Genomic DNA, 18,007 nt, shown 5'->3' on the forward strand with positions numbered 1-18,007 from the left:
AATGTAAAGTAAAATAAATTTAGGGTCATTCAGGGGCCCCTATGGTCCAGAGGCCCGGGACAACATACCTGGTTGTCCCCCCCTGTCAACGGGCTTGTATACAATTATATCTGTCACAGGGGACACATTGCCGTAGAGTGGGTGCTTTTACTTTTGACACTTTCAGCAGTACTTAACAATAGTTCTGGAGTATTTGGAGTATTTTTACTCTGTGGTATGGGTACTGCTGTAGAGTTAAAGGCTGGATTTGCAGATACATCCATGACCCCACATGTTCACATGTACAGATTCTGGGAGAAGAGGAACCTGACTGGAAAGAGACTCAACAGGCAATGACATACCAGAGGAGACAAAATAAGACATGGGGCGAGTGTTGGATGACAGGTGAGTGACACGTGTAACTGCAGCACTACAGCTAAGGCCATTTACCAACAAGTGAGGTGGTGCAGTTACATCTGATGTTAGTCCAGGGTTCACTTGAAGTCACTCTCAACTGGCAATGGTGTGAAGAGGATAATTTGATCTTCCATGATGTACAAATGGGTCATAGGACGCCATCTGCAGGCCAGGGTGGATGGACCACCCACTGATCGAGTGTGGTCGTCCTTGTCAAAGGGAAATCTCAAACTCTAACCGAACCAAAAACAAGCAAATATGCTACACAGAGCTGCGAAAAAAAGTGGAGCTGAAATAACAGACACAAAACAACTGGTTAAAACCAGTGCAGAGTATTTTCAGTCAAACCGGACTCTTATTCAATTAAGGGACAAACTAGCTATGGAACAAAAGTATTTCATTCTGATCCTTTAATATTGACTTTTTGACTGGCAAAGCAACTCGGCGGTCAATATGCTGAAAAAAACAATACATAACATGTAACATGGGAATAAAAATATATAGAATAGTACAAAATTAGGACGGATTGAAGGCTGATGTAATTCTTTTACATCAATCTACAGGAATATATTCTTGAGTGGGTGTTTCATTGTGTAGATGAATTTGTTGCAGCACTTCCAGGTAACAACGTCACATTGCCTTATGAGAAAAATGTAAAATGTGCCTTTGTGGTGGCAGGCGGTTCAAGATAACAATTTAAGATTTGCGGTTTAAGAAGCATAATGTCCTCAAGCAAAAACAAACACATGAACGGAGGGATCTGAGGAAAATGCTGACAGAGGTGTTTCAAAGCTTGGAATGACCTTTATATGAGAGAAATTATATTTTCTGGGCACAAAAGGCACAATGTTCTCAATGTGCTAGAAACCCCATTATAACACTGATAGAAAGGTATATTATCTGTGAAGACGGTGTTCACTGTAGTGTTCATATACAACAATCAAAACAACCAAAGACAGTTATTAATTTGTTTTGTTCAATCCATACTCAGTCTTTGTTAACAGTATAACACTGTTGGACTAACAAAAATAAGAATTTGCCCAAACAAAGGAGGGTTACATAAAGATTTACATTGTGGCTTCATTTTTTTTTTAAAAAGACATTAAAAGCATACACTAAGAGTTTGATGGTATCCCAGCAGCCATCTGCTGCCTGGTGTGTACCAGGATCCCATGATGGCCCACTGGGTCATTACCATTTAACAGCCTTACATAGTCTAGAGCCCAAACACAGACAGACAACAGATTGTAAATGCACTTTTGCTCTTCGGTGTGTATGTGTAGACAGTAATCCTGCATCACAACATAAGGCTATAACTGTGAGCAATGCACCCAGAATACACCTGTGCTTGTGTGCAATGTGGTGGCGACACCACCGGGTCCACGGTCCACATGTAACTCAAGTATGAATAAATAATCTGGCAATTATGCCAATTTGGATGTGAATTCAGACCAGTCCCGAGTCCATTTCTTGATTGATTGGCTGAACAGCTGCAGAATATGCAAGTGTGTCCACATGTGTACATGTTGGTACACTTAAAAGGTATATTATGCAGCAATTGTCACTTACTGTTTGTAAACACAACATTCAAACTTGGCTCAATGACACCAGAAACACACTTTTTGCATGTGCTGCAAGCTGCTATTGGTTGGAACATTGGAACATTACATTTGTTGTAATGGAAAAGCCGATACTTTAGCAAGCTAACAACCTGGCCAACAGAAAACAGGCCAACTCTGCGTCGCTCTTCCTCCCCATCCTCTACTTCAGTGCTAACCAGCGAGTGAAAGCCAACCCCAGATTCACTCTCGTTTTGGAACAAGCTTTGTCCACTTGGCGTTTTCCCCTCGCTTTACTTGCTTTTTTCCAGCACTGTGTCCGTCAGTTTCATAGCTTCCTCCTGGATACATGCTGCTTATGGCACCTGGTTGCTAAATTTGTATAAAGTCCTGACCTCCCCTATGCTCTGTCATTGGCTAGGGCCTACACACTCTCTGCCCAAAGGTTGGAGCGCAGAAATGTCCTGACGACAGCAAAATAAGAGCATACAGGCAGAGGGCAGGGTCTCTGCTGACACAGACACCACCACACACTCATAAGTGGCTCATAAGTGATGACTGAGAGGGATTACTTTTGTACTTCCGAGTCTACTGTTTTTTTTTAGGAAAATCTTGCATAGTATACCTTTAAACCTGTAATGTGTTTGTGTGTGTGCCTGGCTCCATGCACTCAGTTCTTCTTGATCCCAGGGCTGCGATTGTTAAACAGGTTGAGCCCCGATCTGCCGTTCCCATTAGCCACTCCGCTGACTGTGACTCCGGGCTGCTGGAGCACCTTGTCCAGTGTAGTTTTCTTAATGGCTGCTGGGGAGATGCGCTCCTGGTCTGCCAGAAACTGTAGCTCCCTGTTAGAGGACGGGACAGCCTAGCGTTAGATACACATAACACCTGTAGGTTTGTGTGTGTGTGTGTCATTCAGAAAAAGACTTATCTCAACGTCGAAGTTAGGAACCCAAGTGGGGTCACTTGACATATAAACAGGGTCAAGAGAGAACTGCATGCTTGAAATATTCATATTATTTTTGTATTTATCTTCATATAAAACAACAGGTGTATAATATAGAATCATTTCACTATAATCCACGTGTAGCAGGCCTTCAAAGCGGAATACAGAAATATTCAGATTTGTCTAGGTGATGGTGTAGGTGTGTGATTTGCGTTTACAGGTGCAACTGTCTCACCGTGTCCTAATGCATGAAGCCTCCACTGCATTGATCAGGAGGCTGCGGAAGCCACCACTCTCCAGGACGTGCAGGGCATGGATGGTGGCGCCCCCTGGGGAGCAAACATTGTCCTTCAGCTGGCCTGGGTGTTGCTCCGAGTCCAGCAGCATTTTAGCAGCTCCCTGAAGACGAACAGGAACATGATAATGAACTTAAGAAACAAAGGGAGATAGCTGATTCATATGAAGGACAACATATTGTTTATTCCTACCTAGTCATGGATTGCTGATATAGCATACCATCCTGAGCAGCAGAAATGCTTTTGTCATCAATATAATGCAAGTAGTGCACATATGCATTAGAATTTAGGATTAGTCACAAATACAGATTAAGTTCTTCTAGGAAATGAAATGTAATCTGATGTACAGCCAGTAAAATGTGTAAAAGATCCTCCAGGCAGCTTCCTGACTTACAACAGGCAAACATGACGATGCAACTATAGTGCCTTTGGTGAGTGTTACCCACAGACAAATGTGCAAACAAGAGGAGACACTCAGACCAAGAGTATTTACTGTCTACTACAAATAACAACATCTGAAAAGACTGAAGAAAAAAAAGGCTAAACACAGAACATTGCTCATAAAAATGCAGACAGGAGCTGAACACAGTGAGCGGTGAGCAGGAGACAGAGCTTGAAGCAGCTGCCATGATTAAAAAAACTGTTTCAGTGAATGATTTCCAGTAATCCATTTTGACAAATTGCCAAATTGTGATCAAAACATTAACAAAATCAAGCAATATCTATGTTTATTACTCATGTTGAATACAGCAGCAATTAAACATTCCTGTTCTTGCCTTTCTTCAATCATGCGCGTAGACCGTGCATGTCGAAAAATTTATCTTTTTAATCTTCAGTTTTTAGGCACATCAGAATACCCCACAGGGTTTTATTTTTCCGGAATTTCATCATTTTCTGTGAATTTACGTCAGCAGTTAGAAGTCATGCTTGGTACATTGAAAACAGCTACTCAATTCGACTGTGTTTTCCACCTCCAAACACACGGAGGACCAGTGGATCAAGGAGACTTAATATTGAGAACAGGCGCAGCAAAAGACACAAATAACACACAAACTAAACACAACTGACCAGTAGGGCCTGAGCTCCAAGTCTGACTGCCAGTCTCCTGGGCAGACCCATCTTCACTCCTCCATCTGCGAGAGCATCAAGGGCTGTGAACGCCTGTTTATACACACAGACACAGACACAAACACACACAGACACACACACAAGTTTTCCCTTTAGGGAGCAATGTCATCACATATTCAACAAATGTACAAACATCATATAAACAGTCTGCCTCATGAAGAATTTGAGTCAACAGATTAGTGGTTAGTCCAGCTTCCTTTGCTTCCTCCTTATTATTTAGCCTCCAGTCTGCAGAGTATAAGGCAGAACAGCAAGTTGACTCTTTAACACTGACATCCACTTAATTAAAAGTTACCTTGCTGCCTCTTCACAGTTAGGATGGGCAAAAATGTATTCAGAGACTTCCAAGCCTATATTCAAAAATACCTGCATAGAGCAGATAAAACCCACTGACAATTATTCTTCATTTCCTCAACCACTGCACACCTCTGTCTGCCAAGCAGTGAGTTTGACGTGACCATTTTACAAAGCGGGAATTATTAAGATTTGGAAATACACACATGACAATACAAGCCATTACCACAGCTGGGCACCTTCATATGTTTTCTGCTGGATTCATTCATTTGAAGAACTGACACAGAAAAACCCTGGCACACATTTGATCTCTACTCCCTGCTACAGTTTTCCTGTCTACAAGTCAAGCCTGAAAACATCGCATCAACACACAACCAACTAGACTTGCCGTTTAATCAGCTAAGTCAGTCAACACTCCAAAAATCCCATTTCATAATTCTTCAAGAAGATTTGCTGCTTACAGCTGTGAAGATTTGCTTATTTTTCTCACTTATCTCAGATAACACTCTTCAAGGTATGGTTATTTAAATGTGATTGTTTATGACATTTTAAGACTAAACAATTAATCAACAAACAAGTGTTAGATAATAAAAATAAACATCCTAAGTTTAGGACCTGGCTGTGAAGCCCAACACATGAAGATTCAGTAATAGCAAGAGGTCTTCCAAAAACACAGCACATCAGATCATTCCTACATCAATCCAATAGGTCTCTGAGTGCAAAAGGAGGAGTTTAAAAGAAAAAGGAATAATGATAGCTTTGCTGATACAGAAGTTGCAAGATCGTTGGTACAAAATTCAAATGAATCCTGTGACTGCTGACATAAGGTTTCATCACCATTGATTTTTTTGTTTTTATGATTTTTATTCCTCCCACACCAGACCACACAGCAATGGCGCAAACCTTTCTCTGTGACACCATTTGGTCTGATTCTGGGTGGATCCATCACACTTCACATACACCCCTTTGTGACAAACACACAGCTCTGAAGTCACTTACGTAGGCCGGTCCACTGCCACTCAGCCCAGTGACAGCGTCAATGAGGTCCTCCTCCACCTCAGTGCAGAAACCCACGCTGGCCATCAGCTGCTCCAGCAACTTGCCGTCCTCCACCTGAAAGAAGGAAGACATCGTGCTGGTAATGCTATGGCAAAATTAGTCAAAGAAACACATACTCCATCAACTCTTGCTTCACTTCCACTTTACCTCTGCATGTGTCCCAGTGGCGTACACTGTAGCTCCCTCTCTCACCACCACGGGAGTATTTGTCATACACCTCATGACTTTAGGAGCTGAACGGTACTGAAGCAACTTCTGTGGAATCACAAGAATAGGAACAAAGGATAGGCGTGTGTAGAGGAGGCAGGATGTAAAACAACTCTCTTTCACATGTTTGGAAGCATAACAAAACTTGATTGAACATAACTTAAGATAGGGAGGATAAGAGAGAACAAATAGGATAGAAATGCTTGAGGAGAAGAGGGGAAAGACTAGTGTGGCTGGGTTTCACACAAAACAGCTATGTAAATTCAGAAGAGGACTAAAACAATACCACAAACTGCACACTACAGATGGAGTCATCAAGAGCTTGTGAAACTTCAGCAAATTAACAATTCCGGATTTCAGTGTCAGAGAGAGATAGTGACAGAGGCCGACCTTCTCTATGGAGTTGATGGTGACGCCTGCCGCGCAGGAGACTATGAGATGGCGGTCTTCAATGTCTGGCCCGATCTCATCGAGAACGAAAGGGATGATGTGGGGTTTCACAGCCAGGAAGAGTACATCGCTCTTGTTGACGGCCTCTTTGTTGCTAGTTGTCAGGTTCACCCCCATTTTCTGCAGAAGAAAAAAGGAATTGGAGATGATGAAGAGAGGATGTTAAGAGGTACGGAAAAAACCAGGAAGAAGGCAAACAGGTGTTATTACAGCAACTTGCATCCTGTATGCACCTCTTGGGCAAGCCCACGCTCGCACACATGCAATCTCACACTGACTTTATTTCACTTCCCATCACACAAAAAAACAGAAGCTCATCTTCTCACCCTCAGCCCCGACACAGTGGGCAGGTCTGTGTCTGGGGAGCTGGCTGTAATCCTGTGGGTAGCAATCACACCTGGGGAGGGAGACAGGAGGGCGTGGAAAGTGAGGTATGAGGATGTGCAAGATGGGAAATGACACCCACAAGATAAGACCTTAGAGATCCCCACAAGGAAAACTGACATCATGCTGCTGCAGCTGGTAGGAAACAGATAAAGAACTATCGAACTTGAATAAATACAACAAAAGAAATGCAGGAAAAGCCATTAAAATGTAATAAATGACCAACACTCTGGCCATTAATATGATTTGTGAAAATAGCTCTGTGCACATAGTAATAAGTATAGTTGTGCAACTCTGCAGGCCAGGCAGATATGTGTTCATACAGTATACAGTTATCCTTATTTTACCCAAAATTGGTATGATTGGCATGATTTGACAGTGACTCTGGATTCGGCAAAGCTTACAAAATAAAGAAAGTTGCCTCACCTGCAGCTGTGAACCCTTTCACCAGTGCGTGAGCCAGCTGGCCCGCTCCAATGAATCCAACACTCATCCTGTTAGATGATGTGGCTTCTTTGGCCTAGAAAATCCAGACAGAAAGTGGCAGACTGTCATACATACCAGTGGATCAAATACCCCACACCTGTCTATACAAGATGATTTTCAGTTTTCTTCTGACCTAGGTTGTTGAATTGATAGTTTGTTAATTTTGTGAGGCCTTTCCTTAAAAATGAAAAGTACAGAGAGAGGCTTTGGTAATGATGTAATCTAGAGAAAAGTCCTGGAGCTGGCCCACAGACTGTGAATGATGATGAAACACCTCCTCTGACACTCTGGCAGCACCCATGAGTGATTTTACTGGGATATGGGCACACTTGCTGATTTACAGCTGCGAGCTCTGCATTCAAATCAAATTCAATTGCATGAAACAAAAAAATAACTTTCTGAGCCCACAGACTCAGTCTAGAGTTCAAGGTAAGAGCCATCTGGTGACATCTTCAAGGGTAACTTGATGCTTTGCTTTCCAGCTAAAGTTATAACGTTATTGTTCAAAATCACTGATTTACCACAAAGAAAATTCTTTCACTGTTACATTCGCCTTTTTTAACTCACTGTCTAACGTTTCCTAATCAGCCATTCATTTGTCCAGTGCTTACGTTAACGATGCAGTTGATGCTGATGGATAGCTATAGCATTTCCAAGCTAGTTAGCTGATGGCCACCTGTCCTCGGCTAGCTGCTCTGTTAGCTAGGCTTCACAACCAGAAATGAATGAGAAATACAGGAAATTCATGTAACGAGGAGACAGTTACCTTTCTATACGTTTCAATTGATGTTCCTGACTTGACGGATGTAACTTGACGACGTGACCGTTATTTCCCCGCGGCAGAAAAAAGTGAAAACACCACTTCGTGTCAACGTGGCTTCCTTTTTTTTACTTAACCTCAAAGTGCTCCATTGCTGTAACGGACAGCCACGCTAGCCAATCACGACAGAGACACCCTGAGCTTCTGGCCAATGAGAAACTACATCACAGCGTTTGGGCGGGACTTTTCCCTCCGTCACGCCCAGTTGCATCAGTCCTGTGTGTGGAAGCGCAGTGAAGCTGCCAGGGGAAAATGTAGGTCAAACATATGAACCGTAAGGTCTAAAGTGGGTTATGTTTATATTGGCTAAAGTCAGCACTGACAGTTTCTATTCAAACCGTGTATGATGAATTCTACACAGATAGATGGGACTTTAAGTGTGTGGGTGGAGGGGACAGCTAATCCTACAGTATAGAATCAGAGCATGCTGTACTTAGATTATGTAAATGTGCAGCACTGCCTTCTCTGGAAACTGCCTCTTTCAGTTACTATAGAGGCCCTACCTCACCACCTCAGTATTCAAACATGCATACATATACACACTCAGACCAAAGATCGATTCACGTCACATAGTAGATACATAGATAGATAGAAAGTCTATAACTCCTTTCATCATCTGATTCACATTTGCACAATCTAAAAAATCACACACCACCCAGAGCTGGCTCAAAATAGCCTGTTCCTGTCTGTGCTGTCTCTTTTCTAAAACCACCATCATATAAACTGTGTCTACAGCTGTGACAGATACACAGTCCACGTAATATCACTTGTACACCTCATTCAACCCAGCTGTTAATCCCAGGCCGAGCCCTTCCATCAGCTCCAAGTTCAGTTCAGTCAATCTCAGGAACTTGACCGACATTCCCCATACTGTACATTGACATACACTGTACTCGCTGTATATGTGTATAGGTTTCTGTATGTAGGTATATGTACATAAGTAGCTGTATAGATTGTGAATCATGGCTGTCTGTCTGCTTTTCCCCTGTTGCTAGGAAAAAAAATGGTTGACGCTACATTCCTTCCCTTGTTTTACAATGGTGATCTGTTGTTCATGCACACTTCTGCCCAATGCCTGCATCTGCTGCAGGCAGTGTAACACAGCTCTGAGGTTTGCAAAGCTCTTACTCACCATTGAACTCTATATGCCAGAGTTCAGTGTCCTTCACTGGCTTTGTGCAGAGTCATTCACTGGTACATATTTTTGCATATATCCATCCTTGAACTGCTCCCCTTCATCTTTGTGAGTATGTCTGAATTAAAACTAGTAATTGTTGTTTTAGCTTCAAATAGTACCATCTTACTGTCCTTTTCCCTAAGGTTTGCACTTAAATGGGCAAACAGGCCTTTATGTTCTCTGCCCCTGCAGCCTGGAAACACTTTCAGACGGACCCTGTCATCCAATTAGGGCATTTAAAATATAGTGAAGGGTTTGGTGGTAAATTAATTTGGAACTGCTTCTTTAGTTCGATCATCTTCCTCCTCTCTGTGTCTTTAGGCATATGATTCTCTGAGTTGATACTGTATGCTTTGTTTCTGTGCTTTTAATGTTTGTGTGTCTGTGGTTTGAAACACTGTAGTGCTGCTCTGGATCTCTGCCCCCTTGAAAAAGAGATTTTGTGACGTCAGTGGGATTTACCTGGTAAATAAAGGCTGAATAATGATTAAAAAAAAGCTGGAACCAGACACTATTTGCTATTTTTGCTTGAAAAATGGTTCAAGCCACTTATTAAAATGTGCTGACTCATCAATTGAATAATTATTTCAGCTCAAGTGTCCATACAAAAGTGGTCTTAGTTGTTACGGCACTTATCTGGATCTTAATTTAAAATTGATTTAATGATTTCCATATAAGAATACTCTAAAAAAAAACATGAGATTTCCGTACGGCAGATGCGTTTTTTGTGATACACCAGAAATCAGTGCCTCTTTTTTGAGATTTATTAGTGGAGACAACATGTCACCTTTTCACATGCCAACAGAAAAATCTTCCACCAGAATGATTTGGGCACATGTTCAGTGTTCATTATGTTGAATGCAAATGCGTTGCGATTTGAAGATGACTCACCAAAACACTTGAGGGTACCAGAAGTGGCTTGTGATATTTGAGGGACCTGAATTTGAATGAAGGGTTGTTATTCCAAGAGGAGACCGTGGACCAGTGCTTCTTCCTCTCCCCTTAGATTTGATAGAATCTAAAATAAAGCAGAATTGGATGGTGTGTACACTAATGAGCCACGGCGCTCGAATACAGTTTGGCTGCCTATCCCTTGGTGCTTCATCAATGCATATTCTGAAAATTAGCCATGAACTTGGCCTGTAACTGTCAGTTTGATGCCATACCATGCCATGCCAGACTAAATTTACACTTCACAAGAGGCGCTGTATGTCTCCTTTGAGGGACTTCATTCCATTTATTTTCTCACAGTGCTGTTGCACAGGAATGCAGACTGAGGGATTGTGTATGCTGCTGTCTATATATAAAGAAGAATGCATGGCGCTCCAACAGCACCAGCTGTTAGTATACTTCCTCTTCAGTCGGCTGGGCCGAGTGTCAGAGTGTCACTCTATTCTCTGACTTACAGGTGTTTCAGCCAACGCCTTGAAATAGTCATTTTTGTCAGATGCTCAGGGCCTTTGCTAGAATCTTTAAAATACTGTGAGTATAAGTACAAATATATTTACTGTTCAATCATATGTTCCATCAGTTTATATGGATATATACTGAATGTCTTGATTCTTGATTCTTTTTTGTACGGAATTTCAAATGATTTAATAAACCTAGTTTCATCAAATATCATCAGAAGAAGAGATTTTTCGTCTAGTGTGTGTGTGCTCTTTCTCAGAAGAAAACAGAACCTTTTTAGGGAATTAGGGAACAAAATGACAATTCATTCCCCTCTGATGTTACAAAGTGCATAATAATAACAGATGGAGCAGTGTATGAGGGGGCAGAGCACAGTGTCCCCTTCCCCTTGTTGCATCGGTTTGCAGGATAATTACCCACAAAACTGTTCTCTGAACCTAATCTCAAACAAGCTGAAAATTTCATTGATGTATCCCTGCAACTCTGCCTCTTGGTCACACACACACACGCACACACAACGCAAAGTCAATTTACCACTGCCTGCCTCTGTACTATCTATCACTCAGACTCGGCATGTGCGCTGAGGCGTGACAACACTCATTCGGTCTTTCTGTTTTTTGACAAAACCCCAAGAGATTTATCAAAAATACCACAGTGCACAAATCTCTTTTTTTTCTTTTCTTTTCGACACACAGCAACAAGCAGATCTAGGTGAAGCGTTCACAACAATTTGTTGCTTGCAGTGATTAGGGCCCAGAGCTGTGTGTGTGTGTGTACTTGTACGACTATCTTTATGAGAACCAACTTGAGTTTTAGACCTTGGGAGTGAGGACATTTTGGTCCTCACTTGCGGACAGACCTTAAAAACGGCTGTTTGAGGGTTAAGACTTGGTTTTAAAGGTAAGATTAGGATGAGGTTTAGGTAAGGGTTTGGGTTAGGCATTGAGTTGTGATGGTTAAGGTTGGAGTAAGGGACTAGGGAATACATTTTTGTTAATCAGGGTCCTCACAAGGATAGAAGTACAAATGTGTGTGTGCATGTGTACTTGACAACGTAAGAACAAGAGAACAGGACTGAGAAAATGTGAGAGAGACAGTGAAGCTTTGTAGAGTGAGAGATGTGCATATTTAATATCACAGAGAGAAAATCTTTCCCAAGTGTGCATGCCTCTCCCTCCTGCAGTCTGAGACGAGAATGAGTGACAAGAATGAGCCGGAGACGAGAAGGAATACAAATGAATACAAAAGGAATGACAGTGGAGATGTGAAGGCAGCCAGTGTAATGTCAGCTATCAACTTTATGCAAAACCCCAAAACTAATAAAGGATTTCCCAAAGTACATCACAAAATCTCACGGACAAATCAGAATGAGAATACCAGAGGAACACGAGGAGAACAGAAGCTGTTCAATATGACATGCTGCATTTGGATGTCTAGTCTCAGTTCAGCAGGCATTAGGGTGAGGATGAAATTATCCAGTTAGATAAAAGAGATTTTCTTCTTTGTTCCTGATGGGGTGGAGGTAGACAGAAGGTTGAAGAGGGCAAACTGTGGACAGAAGGTCACAGGAGGATATTTGATGATTGTGCTCTCTTTTGTTGGTTCACTTGTTTCCACCAACACAGTGGTGACACAGTACTAAAAGGTTGCCAGGTTGGTCGTCCCTGTACTTTGACCTTCTGGTGGAAATAAGTGTGTGTGTGTGTGTGGGGGGGGGGGGCTGGGTTTGTCCACTGCAAAAAAAACTTTGGAGGAAGACAATTCACCTTGTCTTCCTCCGTACCTCTATGGATCTGTTTATCAGTGTTTAGGAAAACAAAGTAATACTGACCATAGACTTTCAGTCAACATACAAACAGAGAAAGCCCTCACTTACATCAGAATAATACACACATAAATTATACTGTTTCAGTATATCACAGGATTATAGAAAGGGGTTCAAAGCTTAGCATAATCCAAAGAAAATTGCTTTAATTTTTTGATGATTTTGAGATATTTCTTTGTCAGATGAACCACAAAGTATAAATCCAAGCTTCTCTGCTGCACCAACTGCCTCAACCAGGGAGGTGTGACTGGGAGGTCACCGATTTACCGGTTTTGGTAAAAACTGAAACTCGTTGGATCCTATATTTACTTCATTTTCTGGACCTATATTCTTGTGAAAAATCAAACATTGCGATCAGTGAAACAGGTTGTATCAGATGCAAAAAATATCGGATAACATAACATAAAAATAAATCAACAGCTTGAGAGGAAAAACAATAGCCTGAACAGGTTAGAAATAGATGTCCACATAAGTAAGAGAGCAAGTCTAATAAAAATTGATACCACTAATTACATGTTTATCATATTGCGAGATGTTTCTGTTATTAGAAACCCAAGGTGTCATTCTACACTAGATTCAAACCCACTGGGACCAAAGATTCAGCCTTCAACAATGTTCCACCCAACATTTGGCAAAACAAGAGCCAAGAGCTACGGGGGGAAGCTGACATCAGCAACATGCGCCATCAGAGATTAGTCACGACAGCCAGCCAGCAGTCCCCTGTCCCTCCATGTCCCCCCGGCTGGAGAATCAGGAAGGGACAGTTATGATGGACACCTGTCGCAGCTCATCTCTGTCAGAAGAGTTCATGCACTGTAGGCTGTGTGTGTGTGTGTGTGTGTGTGTGTCTGGAAACACAGCTATGTTTAAGACAGAGGCCCGCAGGGAGTGAGAAGTGAAATGAGTGCCCAACATGGAACAGCTGCTAAATGGGGCTCTGCAGAGGAGCAGGGAGTACACAGGGCTTAATGGAGCTACAGATTGCTCTGTGGCAACACTGCCCGTCACTTTCAGTGGTGGCTTTCTCTGGGCTCTGACGTATCCCACTGATGTTATATTCCACTTCTGAAATATTAGTCAGGATAAGAGTGCAAGTGTACAGAGCGCTGCTTCCAGAGGGCCTCGTGTTAGAAATAATTCTGCAGGATTTATCAGAGGATGAAAATGCTTTCCTCAGCAACAAACACACACACACGGTATAAAAATGTCAGTTCAACAACACAACGGTATTTATTGCTGCAAAAATTACCACCAATTTACATAAACCCCCTTGATATCCACTGTTCATCTGCTCTTTCTGTCATGTTATTTGCTTGTATTTGCTTGCTAATTTGCAAAAATTGGCCCAGTGTCTGAAATAGCAAATCTCCAAGACACACAGTGACGTTTTCTGTGATCTTAGACAGATTTGGATACAAGAGCAGCCAACTGGTGTTGGATTTGCTGCTGAGCACCGAGACAGTTTTGCTTTACGTATGTGGCACAGTGGCTTCTCGAGGACTTAATGTAATACATCCATAGCACTCACAGATGTGACAGGGGAATACACTGAGCCTGGATTAGAGAGATGAGATTCACGAGGTGACCAAAGCAGAGAGGAGTGAAGGATGGCGAGCAGGAGGAGGAGGAGGAGGAGGAGGAGGAGGACGGGGTGACTGGGATGATGCGTGAGAGAGAAATGGAGGGAGGGAGGGTGAAAATCTGGAGAGACAGAGTGAAAAAAATCTTAATCAAGAGAAAAGGAAGGGGACAAGGAGAAACCGGTAAAGCTAAACTGTGGCCGCCAGACGTCCTCTCCTGTTTTATTCTTGTGGAACAAGAAGATAAAAGTGCTGACAGAGAGGACGGCAGCCAGAAAGGCCTCCGTCTCTCCTGCTTCACCCCCGGAGTCTGCAGGGATCACACAATCAAATGACTGAGGACTGGTCAAATACATGTCTGATGAACATCTGTTAGGTTAGGCACTCAGATTTAGATTTAGACATAAAAATTATGTCATGAACCTGTTCAAGTGATAGAGGTGACCAAAAGGAGATGATAATAAATGGAGGAGGGAGGCAAAGACATGACATATTATGTATCTGGCTCTTTAATGGCTAAATGCTGCACTATGTTCACCAGCTATTCGCTAACCTAGTCTGTCAGCTGTTTGGGGCTGAGCAGGTAGCGCTCAGTGGATTTCTCAGAGCTTTGTGGCTATAAAAGCAAACCGCAATGAGCTGCAAACACTCATATTCTCTGTGGGTTCATCCATATGCTCTACACATAATCATTTAACCTATTATGAGTATAAAAATATTGATTAAATCTGCGTTTAAGTCTATGTATAACTATGTACCGGTATCTATTATGAGACTTGCATCTAAAAGTAAGTTTATTTAGTGTCTCAATATGTACAAAACCCATCACATGACAAAGATGATTTGGAACTGCTAGTGTAAATGTAGTAAATGGAGAGTGGGGTTTGTTTTTTTAACATTTGACCTGTTTTTTAAGGTCACACGTTCCATCTTCTGTAAAAATGTGCAAACTCTGCTCGGTCACACTGACCCTGTTCAAATTGCGCAATTGTGTGTTTTCGGCAGATCAAACAGCGGGTCATCTCAGCAGCAGTCAGATGAAACTGGCTCTGCGTTTTCATCATACGCTGAAGGAAGCATTTCATAGAGAGGTTTTAAAGACACCAGCCTCTTATAAATGCCGTCTCACGGCTTCAGTATGAGTGCGGGCAGCTCGTGTTTATTTTTGGCAGCCGGGGTAATGCGCGTTGATCTCTGGTGTGGGGTTTGCAGATGACAGGGATGCCACGGATGCCAATGCCAGATTTACTGTTTATTTTCAAGACTTTTATGTATTATTCGAGCAGAAGTACAAGCGGAGAGCAAGTGTGTGTGTTACGCCGCAGGTCGAGAATAGTGGGAGCGTCTTGGTTTATGAGGATTTGGCAGGACATACCAGTGAGCCCTGGCTGCTTGGGTGAGGCTGGATGCCAAAAGCTCTGAGAGGGCAGGAGGGGTGAGTTAAAGAGATGGGGTGTCACCTCAGCGGGGTGTGGCAGAGGGGTCGTAGTGGTAAAATTTCTTGTTCACATTCCACAGTGCTTTCACGTTGAATTTGGGGTGTCTGGGTGCCTCAGCAGCACCAGCGATGTCCTGGACCTGTGATCTTTGACTTGCATCCACCCCTCCCTCTCAGTACTGTCTGCGTCTTTCAATATCAAATGAATGCACAAACAAAATCAACCACAGTGAATCAGATGCATAAATAACTTAAACCTGTTAAGCCAGCGGTGCAAAATATGCTTTGCTATGCTTCTACACTCTTGAGTTTGTGCGCATATGTGAGGAGACAAATCGCGTCCTCTGGGAGTAGATCAGGTCGGCCACATACAGTCCAAAGTTGACGACGGAGAACACCGCCACCACCACCTTACTGTCCCACGGACACTTCCCCTGAGGGCATGACGACGGCCTCCACGGAGAGCCATATTTTGTGTCAAAGCAGAACACCGGCCACACCACTGATGCACTCAGATAGAGCAGAACTTCCAGGAGGGTGCACACCACCACGAAGCGGTCAAAGGACATGCAGCGCACAGCCTTGGTCCGCCCACACACCGTCATTACGACCACGAGTGCAGTCAGGGCGAAGCAGAAAGCGTAGACAGCCACACAGTAGATTGTGGCAACATAACGAGAATACTCGCTCCTGTTGGCCAGAGCTCCAAAGATGATGCAGGCCACAAAGCCCTGAACCACTTTGAGGAGGCCAGAGACGGTGGCCATATAGCCCACCACCACCTGGCCCGGCCTGGCTCGGCACAGGGCCACTTCAGCCCCGTAAGCCAGAGTAGCCAGGATGGAACAGACAGTCACGGCGATGCGGAAATTTCGGACATCACAGCCGGCGTAGGGACACTCAGCTCGGACAAAGAAGAGCGGGTAGACCACAGATGCTGTCACATACCTGCAGGAGAAGACAGAAAAACATGAGGGCAATTTGATGTCATTAAACCAGGCAAAAAACTGGATAGTGGGGTGAATATAGTCACTCGCTGAAATATCTTGCTTTGTCAGAGCTTTCAACCTTTTAGTCAGTGGGCAACAGTTATACAGGGAGGAAGTCAAAGCTTTTTATAAGATGATCTGGTGCACATGTTGGCGAACAGTTGTGTATTTACACATCCAGCCGTTATGGAACAACATCATAATTTACTTAAGTGTGTGTTTTTGTCCAATTCTCCTTTTAGCTCCGCTGCTGGACACAAAGCTGTGAGAGTGACCCAAAACAGTAAAGCTGTGGTCCATAAAACCAAAACAACCTGCAAGACACCAAAGCGCTATGCAGACCAGATGGAAACTGCAGAATCAGGTGACATTTCTCTCTGGGCTCATCACTACAAGCGACCCCCTTCACCTGACACTTAGTCATTTGATCCATTATTAATGTTAAGATATGAATTATACATAGCAGATCTAAGTATTTTCTGGGTAGAGTACGTCTATAATGAAATTGCCCTCATTTGACAAATTTTGAAAGTAGACATTCAGTACTTTTAGGATGAACAAGTTAATTAAGAGTTGGGTAAGGTCAGTGTCCGGTGCTTAATGAGTCAATGAACCTTTGCAGCTTATTTGAATTGTGAACTGGTGGACACAGATTTGTTATATATGCAGTGATGGAAGTGCTGAGGGGTAAGGTGAAAGTGAACGTGTAACCTTGTTTGAACATAAGCACCACTAACCCAGCTGAGGATCAGAGTCACACCTGAACACGTGACTTACATGAGCGTCGCAAAGGCAGCACAGGTGACCGTGAGGTTGTCCCAGGATATGGGCAGGCAGCTGTAGAGACGAGTGGCGTCCAGGAAAAACACCACAACCGTCATGGCGAAGCAGAAGCACCACGCCGCCATACAGAACACACCGTGTGAACCGCTGAAGCCGGCGCTGTGGGTGACCATGGCAATCACAGCACAGCCCATGGCTAACTGGCAGAGGCGGGCAGCGCCCAGAGGCGAGCAGAGGGCCCTCTTGTTGAGGTACGGACCACCCTGTGAATCCATGACTGGGTGAGTGTAGGAGAGGCCGAGAAATTAATATTCAACAGCGAGATCCTCCAGAGGTAAGGCCTTCAGGACCTCACACAGATTCTGGATGTCCAGTAATTCAAGGCTTTAAATTTTAGCTCCAGTCCAACGAGTCCTGACAAAAACAAGAAATACGGAGCGTCCTGGTGCAAAAGACGTGATAGTGACACCCAGAGAAGTCCAGTCCAGTCTGGAGACTGTGTCTTTCCAGCGTGTTGACGAGGTCTATCAAGGAAAAGCAAAAGGGTTCAAACTCTGCTCTCCTGCTCAAACAGTGGGGAAACCTCCAGCGTCCTTGCTGAACATGGGTGAGGGTGTGCAGATGCTTAAGGTGCTATTGCTACCTTGTGTGGGATGGTATCTAGGTTTCGTGTGCATTATTCCGTCGCCAACCCTACAGGGTCGCACTACCCTGTTTCTGCTGCACTTACAGATTTGGTGGGGGACTTCCTGAAACTCTATTTCTGTGTTGATGAATCAG

At 43.3% G+C, this 18,007-nt stretch overlaps 2 protein-coding genes across 2 annotated transcripts; both read right to left on the minus strand.

The window, feature by feature from the left end:
• Positions 1-797: 797 nt before the first annotated feature.
• pycr1b (pyrroline-5-carboxylate reductase 1b) lies at positions 798-8,107 on the minus strand. Its single transcript, XM_041933334.1, has 9 exons — positions 7,972-8,107; positions 7,146-7,239; positions 6,662-6,732; positions 6,276-6,455; positions 5,826-5,933; positions 5,619-5,732; positions 4,266-4,358; positions 3,137-3,300; positions 798-2,800 (listed from the first exon to the last, which is right to left on the minus strand). The coding sequence occupies exons 2-9, from the start codon at positions 7,210-7,212 to the stop codon at positions 2,626-2,628; spliced, it is 972 nt and encodes a 323-aa protein (XP_041789268.1). The 5' UTR covers positions 7,213-7,239; positions 7,972-8,107; the 3' UTR covers positions 798-2,625.
• Positions 8,108-15,751: 7,644 nt separating this feature from the next.
• On the minus strand, positions 15,752-17,502 carry LOC121604671 (myeloid-associated differentiation marker-like protein 2). The gene is made up of 2 exons (XM_041934248.1): positions 17,222-17,502; positions 15,752-16,403 (listed from the first exon to the last, which is right to left on the minus strand). Exons 1-2 carry the CDS (start codon positions 17,500-17,502, stop codon positions 15,752-15,754), a joined length of 933 nt encoding a protein of 310 aa, XP_041790182.1.
• Positions 17,503-18,007: the final 505 nt, after the last annotated feature.

Source organism: Chelmon rostratus, chromosome 3 (genome assembly GCF_017976325.1).
Source record: "Chelmon rostratus isolate fCheRos1 chromosome 3, fCheRos1.pri, whole genome shotgun sequence".
Classification (NCBI taxonomy): domain Eukaryota; kingdom Metazoa; phylum Chordata; class Actinopteri; order Chaetodontiformes; family Chaetodontidae; genus Chelmon; species Chelmon rostratus.

What these genes read in the sequence shown, in the direction of transcription:
- pycr1b (XM_041933334.1), bottom strand. Translation starts at nt 7,212, where the DNA reads ATGAGTGTTGGATTCATTGGAGCGGGCCAGCTGGCTCACGCACTGGTG. An exon ending in CCATCAACTCCATAGAGAAG is followed by an intron (nt 5,934 to 6,275) that starts GTCGGCCTCTGT and finishes GTGATTCCACAG; the next exon opens with AAGTTGCTTCAGTACCGTTC. An exon ending in GCTTCATGCATTAGGACACG is followed by an intron (nt 2,801 to 3,136) that starts GTGAGACAGTTG and finishes GTCCTCTAACAG; the next exon opens with GGAGCTACAGTTTCTGGCAG.
- LOC121604671 (XM_041934248.1), bottom strand. Translation starts at nt 17,502, where the DNA reads ATGGATTCACAGGGTGGTCCGTACCTCAACAAGAGGGCCCTCTGCTCG. An exon ending in GCTGCCTTTGCGACGCTCAT is followed by an intron (nt 16,404 to 17,221) that starts GTAAGTCACGTG and finishes CTTCTCCTGCAG; the next exon opens with GTATGTGACAGCATCTGTGG.